The following is a 13192-nucleotide window of genomic DNA, read 5'->3' as shown; positions in this document are numbered from 1 at the left end:
TATTCCACAACACTGCATATGTTTCAATTTTAAAAAATAATTCAAATATCATATTAGTTTTGTAGGGAGTGGGAAAATTAATAACACAGCTCTTTGGGGTGCAGGGCATAGAAAAAAGGCTAAGAATCATTGCCTTCTACATACACTATATCAGAATAAAAGACTGGATGTCTTTGGTTGGAACACCTTGGGACATAGGTTTGTTGGATTAATATTTACATGGTGTCAATCAATGACAGCAATTACAAGAATATACAGTAGGACAGAAATCGATGCATAACATTGAAGGAATGGCTCACTGTTTTCTTGCAATACAGCAAACTTTCCCTTTGCAGGTCACTACTCCACAGGCAGTCAATTATACTTACATTGTTAGTTTTCCTATTCCTTTATTAACGTTTGCTATATCTACAATACAGCTTCCCACTTGTTTATGCCCTAATTCATTTATTCTAGGAGATCCAATAAATCTGAAGTTAGTCTTCACAGGTTTCTTCCCAAGTTACCCTTTAGATATATTGAATGCTGTCCTCATCACCAACTCATGACACTTTTCAGCAAGTAAGCAGGATTCAGTTAACAGTCTACACCAAAGTCACTACCAGCAATCATCTGCTATTTCTCAAGCTGACAAAGAAGTCTCTACATGGTCGCTCGACCTCCTAGAAATAGCAGCCAAATCAAAACACAAAAAAGAAGCAAGAATGTCTTCAATCAAAAGTCTACACAATCTGACTCAAGACTAAACAATAACAACAACAATAACAATAATAAACTACTGCAGTGGTTCTTAAAGGGTGATCTGCAGATTTAAAAGAATATAATTTAAGGTTTCAGAAAATCCATGCTAATGCTTGAATATTTTCAAAAAAAAAATGTTATTCATAATTTTGTTATACAGAAATACAATTAATGAAACAAGATAACCATAGTATTGTATGTTTTTTTTTCTAATTTTTTTACATTAAAGCAAATTTTAAAAAAAATTTCTATGCAAAGTATACCAGCAATATTTTCTTTGATCTCCATCTAGGGGACCATGAACTCAAAAATGATTGAGAATCATTGGTCTATTGTTTCATTGACAGAGAAAGGAATGTCAACTCCCAGGGTGTATGGAACTGAAATGCTTTAAAGTAACATGTGAGAGTGTGTGTATAGTTAAGTGAGAACACATGGTTGTAGGTCAATAAACAATATTAATGAAATGACAACATGATAAACAAACAAGGCGGTCAAAGAAAAACATATTTCCTCGCAGCTCAAAAAAAAACATTGATGCAATAAAAAGAAGACAAAAAAAAATCTACTATGAGTAAACAGTGCTTCGTTTTGTAATTTATTCCAAGCCATCTATATTATCTTTAGAGTAGGTACAAGGTCAAGTTGCATAAAAGTTATGCACATAAAATTAATGGAAAAAACCTCTCCTCTGTCCTCCAGTACACTACTGATGCATTTAAACTTTCTTTACACACACACACACACACACACACACCATCATCATCTGCTAAGGAGGAGAAAAAGTTGAATACACTGGGATTAGAACTCATTAATTCTGAGATGCAATCATTATAATGTTTTCTACTGTTATGACCCAAATCTTTACTGTTTTTCTTGAATCCCTAAAAATATTGTGGATGGATAATCTCTTTTACTACCACCATCACAGCGCACTCTCTTTCCATGCATTCAACAAAGGACAACAACAATGTAAACAGTTTAAACAGCATGGTAAATATATTTCCCTCATCCACTTCATACATTTTTGATGTGGCAAAGGCAACTGCTGAAGAATTCTCTTTTACTTATGCTGTCATATAATAAAAACAAAAAGGGAAGAAAAGAAAAAAAAAAGATAATGCCAACTGAATGATATTTGGTGTTACTAGTCAAATGAACACTGCAGTTAAGATTTTTGAAATATTAATTACAATGAGGAAGAGAACAAAGAACCTTATATGAATACAATTGTCATTTGACTACAAAGATTAGTCAGAAAGATTGCTTTGTACAAGCAATAGTAGAAGCCATAAAATAGACATGCAGAACTGCCTGAAAAGACGTCAATACTGCTGGTATAAATCAACCAGGCAAACAATATTTCAAAACAAAAGGTATATTAAAACTAGGTTTCAGTTAAATGCTACTGATGCTCTATTTATAGACTTTGGGGAACACCTAAGATCTGGGTGTTGATGTGCTAGAGGCTATGGGGTACACAACTTAGACACAGATAACCTACTTGTCGACTATAGTGTCTATAAACATATGATTTGATCACTAACACTATTTATGGGTCACACACAATGAGGTTACAAACTCTGTTTACCTAGACATTGATAACTCCATAAATCTTTTATTCTGATATAAGGCTTGTGATGATATGATAGGATTCTTATCTGTGAGGACTATGAGATTATACGTATAGGAGAGGGTGCTGAAAAGTTTCTGGCTATAAGGGAATTGCGAAAGGCCTGGTTGGAGGCTCGACCTTGTGAATTCTTTAACATGACTTAAAAAAACTGAAGGACTGCTGCAATAAGTGTGTGAATCTGAGAGGGGAATATGCTGAATAAAATCATGAATAACTGATCTTCCTCTATTTTCTTTGACCCAAAGCCATGAACTTTTCAGCACCTCCTTGTGTATGTGTGTGTGTGAATGGTGTGGTTTTGATGAAGCATTGTGAAATATTACATTGAAGAGACTTGTTGGGTAAGGCTGAAATAGTGCGAGAAGGTATAAAGTAAACTACAAAAACAACAGAAAAAGTTATAGTTTTACCTTATATTTTTACAGTGGAGAGAGAGAGAGAGAGAGAGAGAGATACATACACATGCATTTCAAAAGTAAACAGACAACCCTCATTATACAACTTTATCTGTGAGGACACTACCTAGTGCTCCAAAATTATTTTACATTTCAGATTACAGTATATTAATTGTTTATTAATTGTTTACAGCAACTAGCCATGCTGCGAACACCAGAAGCCACAGAGTTGTCTGATTTTCAAAGAGGGAATATTGTGGGTCAATCTGAAGGTGGACTTAGCCAGAATAAAATTGCACAAAACCTTGCAGTTCCTCTTTTCACACTCAACAAATTGATTGTGCAATTCACTAACAGGGGAAAGGGATCAACAGCATACCACTTAGGTGAACCAGGGCACTCTGTCTTCGGGCTATCAAGTAGATTGTTGAAAATAATCCCCACTGTAAGGCAGCTGGTGTTGCTGACCAACTCCAAATGAGTTAGAGTACTTCTGTGAGGTATCTCCATCAACTTGGTTACTATAGCAGGACGACTAGAAAGAAACTTCTGTGACCAGTGAATATCCAAAGAAGAATGGAGAAATAAAACTTTTCAAAAATGATGGTGCCTATTAACTTTTGAGAAGTAGGTAGGTAGGTAGGTGTGTGTGTGTGTGTGTGTGTGTGTGAAAGCTGATTTGAGAAAATACAATGGCCTTCTAAAATTAAAGCTGTAATACATAAAAAATAAGAATGAACACTAAAAAATACAAGGAGTACATGTGCTTTGGTTATATTAATAGAAATGATCAGAGAACTTAGACAATACACATTCTAAAAACTGTAAAGTAGATGAAACCTCCATCAATTACAATGCTGAGGATTCCAGTTGTTCAATCAAGGGAATAATCTACTCATTAGAGTATATTAAAGTGCAATATTATATACATTGAGCATATTATGGTTCAACAGACATTCACACCTGGCAGATTCTTGATACTTCTGCTTTTGACTCTAGTTCTAGTTTTAGTTCTAGTTAGATCTATAATTTGCCTTTGAACAAATAACAAAACCCCAACAACTCCAAGCTAAAATTAATATAGCTAAACCAATTGGTTTGGGACACTAGCATAGCTCTATCATTTCTTGTGGTTTTCATGTCTGCCAGGAACTACTAAAAACACTTAGCAATTACAGAGTGTCTATTTATACAACTACATAGGCTGCTAGAAAAAGCAACCAAGTCTCTTATGAAAATCACACACTTGACTGTCTTGCAAAAAAAAAAGACATTGGATAATACATTTCCAGATACATTATAGCTGAAAACAAAACAAAAAATAAAAGTAGAATTACAAGATGGTCAAGGCTGAGATATGTTTGATTACAATTCTGCTCTATCAGAGATGATCAGAGGCTAAACAACACTGACAATTCACTGACATTGGGAAAAAGTGCAAATGCTACAAAGTCCCTTTTATCTCAAGTTTCAATCCTTACAAAAAACCTATCCGTGTTACTGGTCTTTGAGAAAGATATGTGAATACCAGCATTTCTTTATTTCCTCTTCTATCCAACTCTTAACCAAATTTAACAGCTGGTTGAAGCATCATCTTCAGTTGCTCTCATATAAAATATTCTTCAGTAAAAAGGGTGAGAGTAAGTTTCCTGTTGAGTTCTTCATCCAGTATGGATTCTCAGAAGAAACACCAACATTTACTTTATTCACAGTGCAAATTACTCTTTTCTCATTTTCTCAGTGAAAAGCAAAATGACTAAACAAAGGAAAAAAAGGAAGCAAAAGCAAAGATGTTGATGATACCCATAATGATGAGAATTTTTTCTTTTTTTTTTAACCAGTCACAAGGCCATTTATTTTTAAAAAGTGTTTGTGTTCTAGGTGGGGTAGTGAGTATTGAAGTTGAATGAAGTAACCATCCTATATTAATAGTTGTTATTAGAGAACCAGTATGCTGTCACTCAATCTGCCTGGAATAGCACTCAAAACTTTCTCAAATCTTTATTATATTGCTTAAATCTTAATCCCTGATATACAAAATACTAGAATCATCATGACATCTTTGACTGTAATCAGCTCTACAAGGGCTGAGATGGGGCTAAAAAACAATGAGCATATGTTTTATTTGCTAGTCCTGGGGAATGAATATGAGAAAGCACTCCTTGTGTGATCTAAAATTAAAATGCTAAAGGATAAAAACTGCATTGTTTTTTTTATCTAGTATTCAACTAAATGTATCAACTTGAAACAATGATCTTTTATATTGACACAAAGCCACAAATTTGTAAAAAAAAAACGTAGGGTGTGGTTGAGTCAGTCAATCACAGTACATGATTGGTACTTATTGAGTCAATGAGGGAGCCTACTAGAAATAGCAGCCAAGTTTCCCAAAAAATGAAATCGCACTCTAACATTTTAAAAAGAGAAAGACCACATTAGACAATGTAGTCTTAAGTACACTGCTTGAAAAAGAAAACATAAGATGGTCACCACTGGAACGGTTTCTTGAATTAGGGTTCGTTGAGAGTGTTTGTGCAAAAAGAATAATGTACTTATTTACCAACTTTGGAGGCTAACTTTAGTAAAATTTGAATTCTGTATATTACAATGGAATAAAAATTACAAGACATTACAAGCACCAGTTTAATACATAAAAGAGATACATGCCTACTAAAAGAATTTGATCCATATATATCATTTGCTGGGGAATAGCTATGTGGTTCAGTTGCCTAAAATCATCGAAGATGGAAACTTTTGGCAGTTAAATCATTCCAAACACTATTAGCTTCAACTATTTAAAAGACTGATCATTTCATTTGAGTAGGTGTAGAGGCAATATTGGAGAAGTTTATTGTCAACTGAATCAATATCAATGCCTTATAAGTATTTGATTCACTCAACTTAGAAAGGATAAAAGTAACTAAATTGACTCAGCACAAAGCTCTCTCTGTCTCTCTCTCTCTCTCTGTCTGTCTGTCTCTCTCTCTCTCTCTCTCTCTCTCTCTCTCTCTCTGCTGATTTAGAATTTCATCTGCAGTGAATATTGATTTCAAATTCTGGCACAGGGCCAACAAGTTTCGGACAGGGTTAAGTTGATTATATCGACCCCAGTGCTCAACTGGTACTTATTTATCAACTCCAAAAGGCCGAAAGGCAAAGTTGACCTCAGCTGTCTTTGTATGTAAATGAGACATTATTATTAGTATTCACTGCAGGTACGGCAGCAAGCTGGCAGAATTGTTAGCACACCAGATGAAATGCTGTTTAGCATTTTGCCTGATGTACTAACAATTCTGCCAGCTTGCTGCCCTACCTGCAGTGAATATTAATAATAATGTCTCATTTACATACAAAGACAGCAATTTTGAGGGGGTGGTTGATATATCAACCCCAGTACTTGACTAGTATTTAATTTATCAACTCTAACAGGATGAAAGGCAAAGTTGACCTTGGTGGAATTTGAAAAAAGAATGGAAGTAATGTTGCATAAGGTCAGAAATTAGGCAAAGGGGCTAACAAATTAAAACAATCATAATTCTTGACAGGTACTCCATTTTATCAACTATGAAGTAATGTATAACAAAGATGACTGGGACATGATTTGAAATCAGAACTTTAAGAGCTGGAACAGTTACCACAAGACATCTTGTCTGAGATTTTAATGATTGTGCCAATCACCCATCCTAAAAATAAAAGTAATAATCATTTCTATCATAAGCAAACTCTGGAAGAACAAAAAGCAAAGTTGACCTCAGCAGGATCTGATCTAAGAATGAAAATAGCCAGAACAAATGCTGCAGGGCATTTTGCCTGTTATTCTAACAATTCTGCCAAAACCCAACAACAACAATAACAGCACAAGGCCAGCAATTTTTTGAGGGGAAGGGCAAGTTGATTACATCCACCCCAGTACATGACTGGTACTTTAATTTTAACAAGAACAACACAAGTCAGCTTGTATATGGTTGATCAGCTTGCTAGAAATCTCCCTCAAATCCTACCATCTTTGAAAACAAAACAAAACAAAAAAGAAAGGGAGAAAGAATTTGTACAAAGTATTTCAGGTTGAGATAGTCACACTTTGAACGCCTCTGATTGTAGGTCTAACTCAATTAGGACAAACCTGGAACTAAACAACGACAAAATTATTTCTAACAGAGTTGCAAGGCCATAAATTTAGGGGGAAATCAAATCAAGCACATGTGTGGTATTTCGATTTTATCAATCTCGAAAAGATAGAAGACAAAATTTAACCTTGGTGGGAATTGAACTCGGAATGTAAAGAATTGGAACAAATACTAATGGAATTGTGCCCAACACTAATGGTTCTCCCAATCCACTGTCTTAAACAGCAACAACAACATCATAAGCTGTTCAATAATGGCAAACCTGGAATTGCACAACAACAACACTCATACTTATTTCTCACATTGACACATGGCATAAATTTATGGAGAAGGGATAGTGTCGACTGATCCCAAAATGTCCCTGGTATTAATCTTCTTGGTCATTGTAGGAAATGAAGGTAAAGTGGAATTTGAATTTGAGGAACATAGAAGGCATTTAGTTCAACAATTTACTGCCCCCAACAACAACAATTATTATTATTATTGCTGTTATTATTATTACAACAAAAATAACTAAGATCAAATAGAAACCTTAGATTATCAAGCAGAAAGACTTTAGATTAAAGACATGTAGGTAGATTACACGTCACAGTATGGTGGTAGTAATGTGTTTGTGAAAAAGAGACTTAAAACACAAAATAGCAAAGTACAACTTACTCTAGATGTGACAGGACGTATCTGCCCTCGGCTAGTCTTGCGAGGTCGCGGCCGACCTTCTTCAACCAGCATCATGCCCTCACTGTCACTAAGTTCATCATTAGAAGAGCTCTCCTGGTCATTGAATTCTTGAGCTTCATCATCATCAGAATCATTGTCAATATCAGGAGAACGGTCTACAAGTAAAAAACAAATGACAATAAATAAATAAGTTCCCTAAAAAAATAGACAATAATAAAATTATACAGCTTAAAACTAACATATCTACAACAGTACATTGATAAACTGACCAACATCCACTCAAGCAGAGCACAACACAATTCTCCCTCCAGTCTTCAGTCAATTTGTCCATTACTTTCTGCAATCTGTGAAAATAGTCACCATCTCTGTTGACTTCTAACTTGCTGTCTATGGCCAAAATAGGAGATGAACAGCCCTACAAGCTAACAAAAAATATTTCTCAATTTTACACTGCTGCTACTTACTTACAACAATGAGTTGTTGCAATTTAGCTCCAGGTCAGTTCCAATCAAATAGACTTATAATATGTAGGTAGTTGGCTGAAAGGACAAGCATAATCCATACATCTGTTGCTCAAGCATACCTCTAATTTACACTGGGGATATGTATGAGAGTACACTGTAACAAGTTACAGCAATGATTATTCTTAACCCTATGGTACTTGTTTATAAGCTAAGTAGGCTTTTGAGAGTTGAGTCATCCCAACAAACTTCTTTTTCCTGTTGTGTTCAACTGATATTTACAATATCCTTTTGGTTTTTGCAAGCCAAAGAGTCTGTTTTTGCTAACCAAAAAGCCAAATGTTGATCTATGTCCTGCTCAACATTTCATCATCACCACCACCTCCTCCCCCTTCTTCTCCTTCCCCTTTTTCTTCTCCTTCTCCTCCTCCTTCGATGACATCTGAGGTCCATAATCATTTTCCCTCCTTCTCTCATTGCCATGATATTATACTAAACAAAAGATTAAATTCTTCTGCTCCTTACTGCAGAACTGCATCCCTTGGCAGATTTCCTTCAATCAAAGGAGCATTTGTGTAACAGCATGACTGATTAGAGACAGCAGCAAAATTGCCTTTAAATCATACACTACCACCTTAGATAACTACATGAAATGTGCCTAGGAATAAGTAGGAATGTCACAGCTGGAATGCCTTTGATCACATGTGTACTCAATCAAGGTTGACTTGGATGTAAACAACAATCACCACAACAAAATAAAGATATATGGAATAATGTAGACTTGGAAATATTATGGTTGAAAGACAAATAGAGAGAAGGGGTGACCTTTGTTAGAGTAACTTTGATCATTTATCCTCAAACACCGCTGATCTGGACAAATGATGACAACCAGTCGTAATTCAAACTGAATTTGCACAGGCAAAGCTGTGTGGTTAACAAGTTTGCTTTGCAGCCATGGGGTTCCAAGTTCAATATTGCTGCTTAACACCTTTAACAAGGGTTCTTCTCTACTAACTATATTTAACCTTGGGTTAAACAAGATCTTACCACTGAAATTTGGTAGATGGAAATAGTGATTGCGTGTTTTTCAATGAGATATACACATTGGTAAGAAGTCTGATAAACTGGTCATTCAAACAAAAATACTTGATGGTCTTTTTTTAGCCCAAGTTGCCTAGACACAAGAAGTCTGTCTATATATATATATATCATCATCATCATTGTTGAACATCTGCTTTCCATGCTAGCATGGGTTGAGATATATATATATTTAAGCAGCAATGAATGTTAACTGACATGTGTCTGAAACCAGCATTTCAAAATCACTTTGTAGAAAAGCTATAAAACCATAATTCCCACCATTACTACATCATACCCACTCCCTTTTAATGTCTTAAAGACTTCATGCCTACTGTAAGGATGTCAAAAGGAGGGAGGAAAAAAAAACTAAACAAAAACCATTCCATTATCATTACCACAAGTACATTCGGATAGTGTCATAGCAGGCTTTGTCCAGACATTATACTACTTAAAGCACACAGATATACTTGCGCATAAACTCACAAACATACACAAACACGCATTACTCAAAGTTGATGCAGAAATAATAATAATAATAAAACATATGCAAAAAGAGAAAGGGAGAGTGGGAGATCGATAAGTTAACCCCTGCCACACACACAAACACACTTGTCTTTGATGTGCTGCCAAGCAGAATTCTACCAAAGAGCAATGCTTTAGAAGGAAAACTGCCAACAGAAATAGAGATATCTGATGCTGCTTACCCCCTGCCCTACCGCTGCAAATGCAGTAATGACAGTAGTGGTGGTGGTGATAAAGAAAGGCAGTGAAGCATGGCTAGCCAATCTTCCTCCAATCCTTGCAACTACCATTGTTATTGTTTAGTCCTAGCTGAGTTCTGATCAGGTAATTCCTAAAATCAAAAGCATTCCAGCTATGACCATCACATCCTGTTCCTATGTACAGGAAACCCAGGTTGACATTATACAACATCCATTTTTTAAAATGGAAAGGTATGATTTGAGGGTGATTTGGTTTCTATTTCAAGCAGGTCAAGTGACCATCTAGAGCAATGGTTCTTAACCTTTTTTTATGGTACCCCACCTTTTAAGTAGTTATGTCTAGCACCTACCTAAGTGCCAAGTGATGTGTCCCAACCAAACTAATTTAACATGGATGATAATTTATAAATTTTACTCTAAAATTAGATTATATAAGCTTTTAACAGTGGAATGATAAAAACTTTTAAGACAAAAGTTGTAAATTTACTTAATACATTTCAAGTTAATGACTTCCCTGTGCTAGAAGAGATCTCATTTCACTTTAATAATCATTACTAGTTTTATCATGTACAATATAATTAAAGGAAATCAAAGATAAAGATCCCATCACCTTCAAACAAAACCTGGAGAAAGTTTTTGAAGGGATACCAGATAAGCCACCTATACTTGGATACATCTGTCAACAACAACTCCCTACATGAATGGGCCATGATACCACAAAACTTAACTTTAAAATAACTTTACTGATCCTATCAGGTGATGCTATTAAGTTATACATAGCTCAGGCCAATCTTTGGCCAAAACATATTTAAGTTATCTAAGTTACTACCATACAATTTCAAAATAAGGTGATTAAAATCAAAATAAGCAACAAGGATATCCAGAGGTAATGCAGTACGATTGTTTCAAGCAACTCCATTTAATTGAACAATATAATCATTACATCAATTTAAATGCAGAGCAATCCTCAGCTGCATAAGGTAAAATTTAGCATGTCAATTATGGAACCTCATCACACCCTAAAGTCCCTTCAACATGCCCAGAGCCCCCTTGTGGGGAGTACTGCCAATTTGAGAACTTTTGACTTAGAGGCTCCCTAAATGGCTTGACAATGCCATTGTCAGGAAAGACAGCAAGGAAGAATTGAGAGATTACAGGAACACAAAGTACAATAGCCCACTAACCGCTACTCCCACCATAATTTTAACACCACCACATCACCATTACTACTGTAACACATTCACCCTATGACATCCCAATAACACCAGTAATACCATAAACAATGCACTACACTAACCACAGTACCAGTATTATCCTCTTCACTTCTATAATAAGATACCAACCACCACACAACCATAGTTGTATTACAACTATCATGGTCCTGTCTATATATTTTTTTTTAGCAATAACATTTTCAGACTGTTATTGCCTCAATAACAGTCCACATCAACATGCAACACCACCACCATCACCACTGCAACCAACATATTACTTCAAACCCCAGACCACTATAACACTCCACATCAACACAACACTACAACCATCCTCATAACCAGCTCACTATCCCAACTGCAGGGCCACCACCACTGCAATAACACAATAACAACACATCACAGCACCACCATAAGTAGTAAACTACTCCAATCACCAGACCACCATTACCACAATCAGCATAATACCAATCAAAGGGCAACAATAACTGCAATAACACACCACATCACCAAACACAACACCATCATCATCACCACAATCAGCAAACCACCCCAAACCCAGGATCACAATCACTGCACCTGTTACAGTGACTCTCCTACTGCATTATAACACCATAGCATCAACCAACAACAAAACCTGTAGATGGTCACTTGACGTGCTAGAAATAGTAGCAATGTTTCTCTTAGATCACAGCCAAATAGTTTACAAAAGGACTCACTGAATAATGTAAGCTGAGGTTCCTTGCACATGGGAGAAAGACGAGATGGTCAAGGATGGCATGGTTTCTTTTGTGTGTAGGTTGATTTAATCAGGACTGACCTGGAGCTAAACAACATCACCATTATCAATGTCACAGCTAACATACCCAACTATTGTGACCATCATTACAAAACCACTACTACAGTAACACCCTACCATGTTACAATACCATCATCAATGCTACAACCAATACACTAACTTCAACACCACCACCACCACCAACAACAACAACCAACGAACTACCTCAACCATAGCAGCAGCAGCACCATCAGCACTACTAAGCCAGCCAGCTGTTACATACATAACTACCACATTACTAGCTGCCCTAAGCCATTATCATCAGCTTCACAGTTCAGACATCCTTTCTCACCAACTGTTGTCTTTCTTCCTGACTGAACAATAGCAATGATGTGTGGTGGTGGTGATGTGTAGTGTGATGGTGTCTGTATTAATGGTAATAGTGTAGTTATAAAGTATAAACGTTTCTATGTCTGCATGTGAGCATTCATGTTTTATTGGGTATGCATGAGTGCATGGTTGTTTCCATATGTGTTTTATGTACATATATAGATATACAAAACAATAATTATTATTGTGATTATTATTATTATTATTCAGTAGTTTTATTTTTATAGTGTGCTTTCACTTCACTACCGAGCGCAGCTCTGTGTGCCTTGGGTATGCGCTGTGGTTTGTTGTGATGCTCTTACAGTTACTGTATTGAAAGTGGTGGTTATTATTATTATTATTATTATTATTATTATTATTATTATTATTATTATTATTATTATCATTATCATCATCATTATTAATAAGGTTGAAAGTGGTGAGCTGACAGGAATGATAACACACTGAGTAAAATGCTTAGCAATCTGTCTTTACGTTCTGAGTTCAAATTCCACCAACATCAATTTTGCCTTTCTCCCTTTTGGGGTCGATAAAGTAAGTACTACTTGAGCACTGGGGTCAATGTAATTGACTAAACCTCTCCCCTGAAAATGCTGGCCTTGTGCCAAAACCTGAAACTATTATTATTGTTTTTATAATTGTGATTATTATTATTATTATTATTATTAAGGATGAAGGCGGTGAGCTAGTAGAGTTGGTAGCAAGCCAGGCAAAATTCTGAGCAGCAATTTGTCTGGGTTTACATTGTGTGTTCAGATTCCACCTTTCATCCTTTCGGAGGTTGATAAATTAAGTACCAGCAAAACACTGGGATCGATGTAATCAACTTGTCCCCTTCTCCATAATTTCAGGCTTTGTGCCTATAGTAGAAAAAATTATTCATCACCATCATCATCATCGTTTAACATCCGCTTTCCATGCTAGCATGGGTTGGATGATTTGACTGAGGGCTGGCGAGCCAGATGGCTGCACC

General features: G+C 35.8%; 1 protein-coding gene across 18 annotated transcripts in view; it reads right to left on the bottom strand.

Moving 5' to 3' along the window:
* LOC115217047 (phosphofurin acidic cluster sorting protein 2) overlaps window positions 1–13192 on the bottom strand; it is a 313884-nt gene that overhangs the window by 139084 nt on the left and 161608 nt on the right. For all 18 annotated transcript variants that reach the window (XM_029786612.2, XM_036507409.1, XM_036507410.1 and 15 more), the window contains one exon: window positions 7557–7732. In XM_029786612.2, the coding sequence (XP_029642472.1) occupies window positions 7557–7732 (176 nt within the window). The remainder of the gene's footprint in view (window positions 1–7556; window positions 7733–13192) is intronic.

This window comes from Octopus sinensis, linkage group LG11 (genome assembly GCF_006345805.1).
Source record: "Octopus sinensis linkage group LG11, ASM634580v1, whole genome shotgun sequence".
Classification (NCBI taxonomy): domain Eukaryota; kingdom Metazoa; phylum Mollusca; class Cephalopoda; order Octopoda; family Octopodidae; genus Octopus; species Octopus sinensis.
This window is presented reverse-complemented; position numbering and strand designations above follow the sequence as displayed.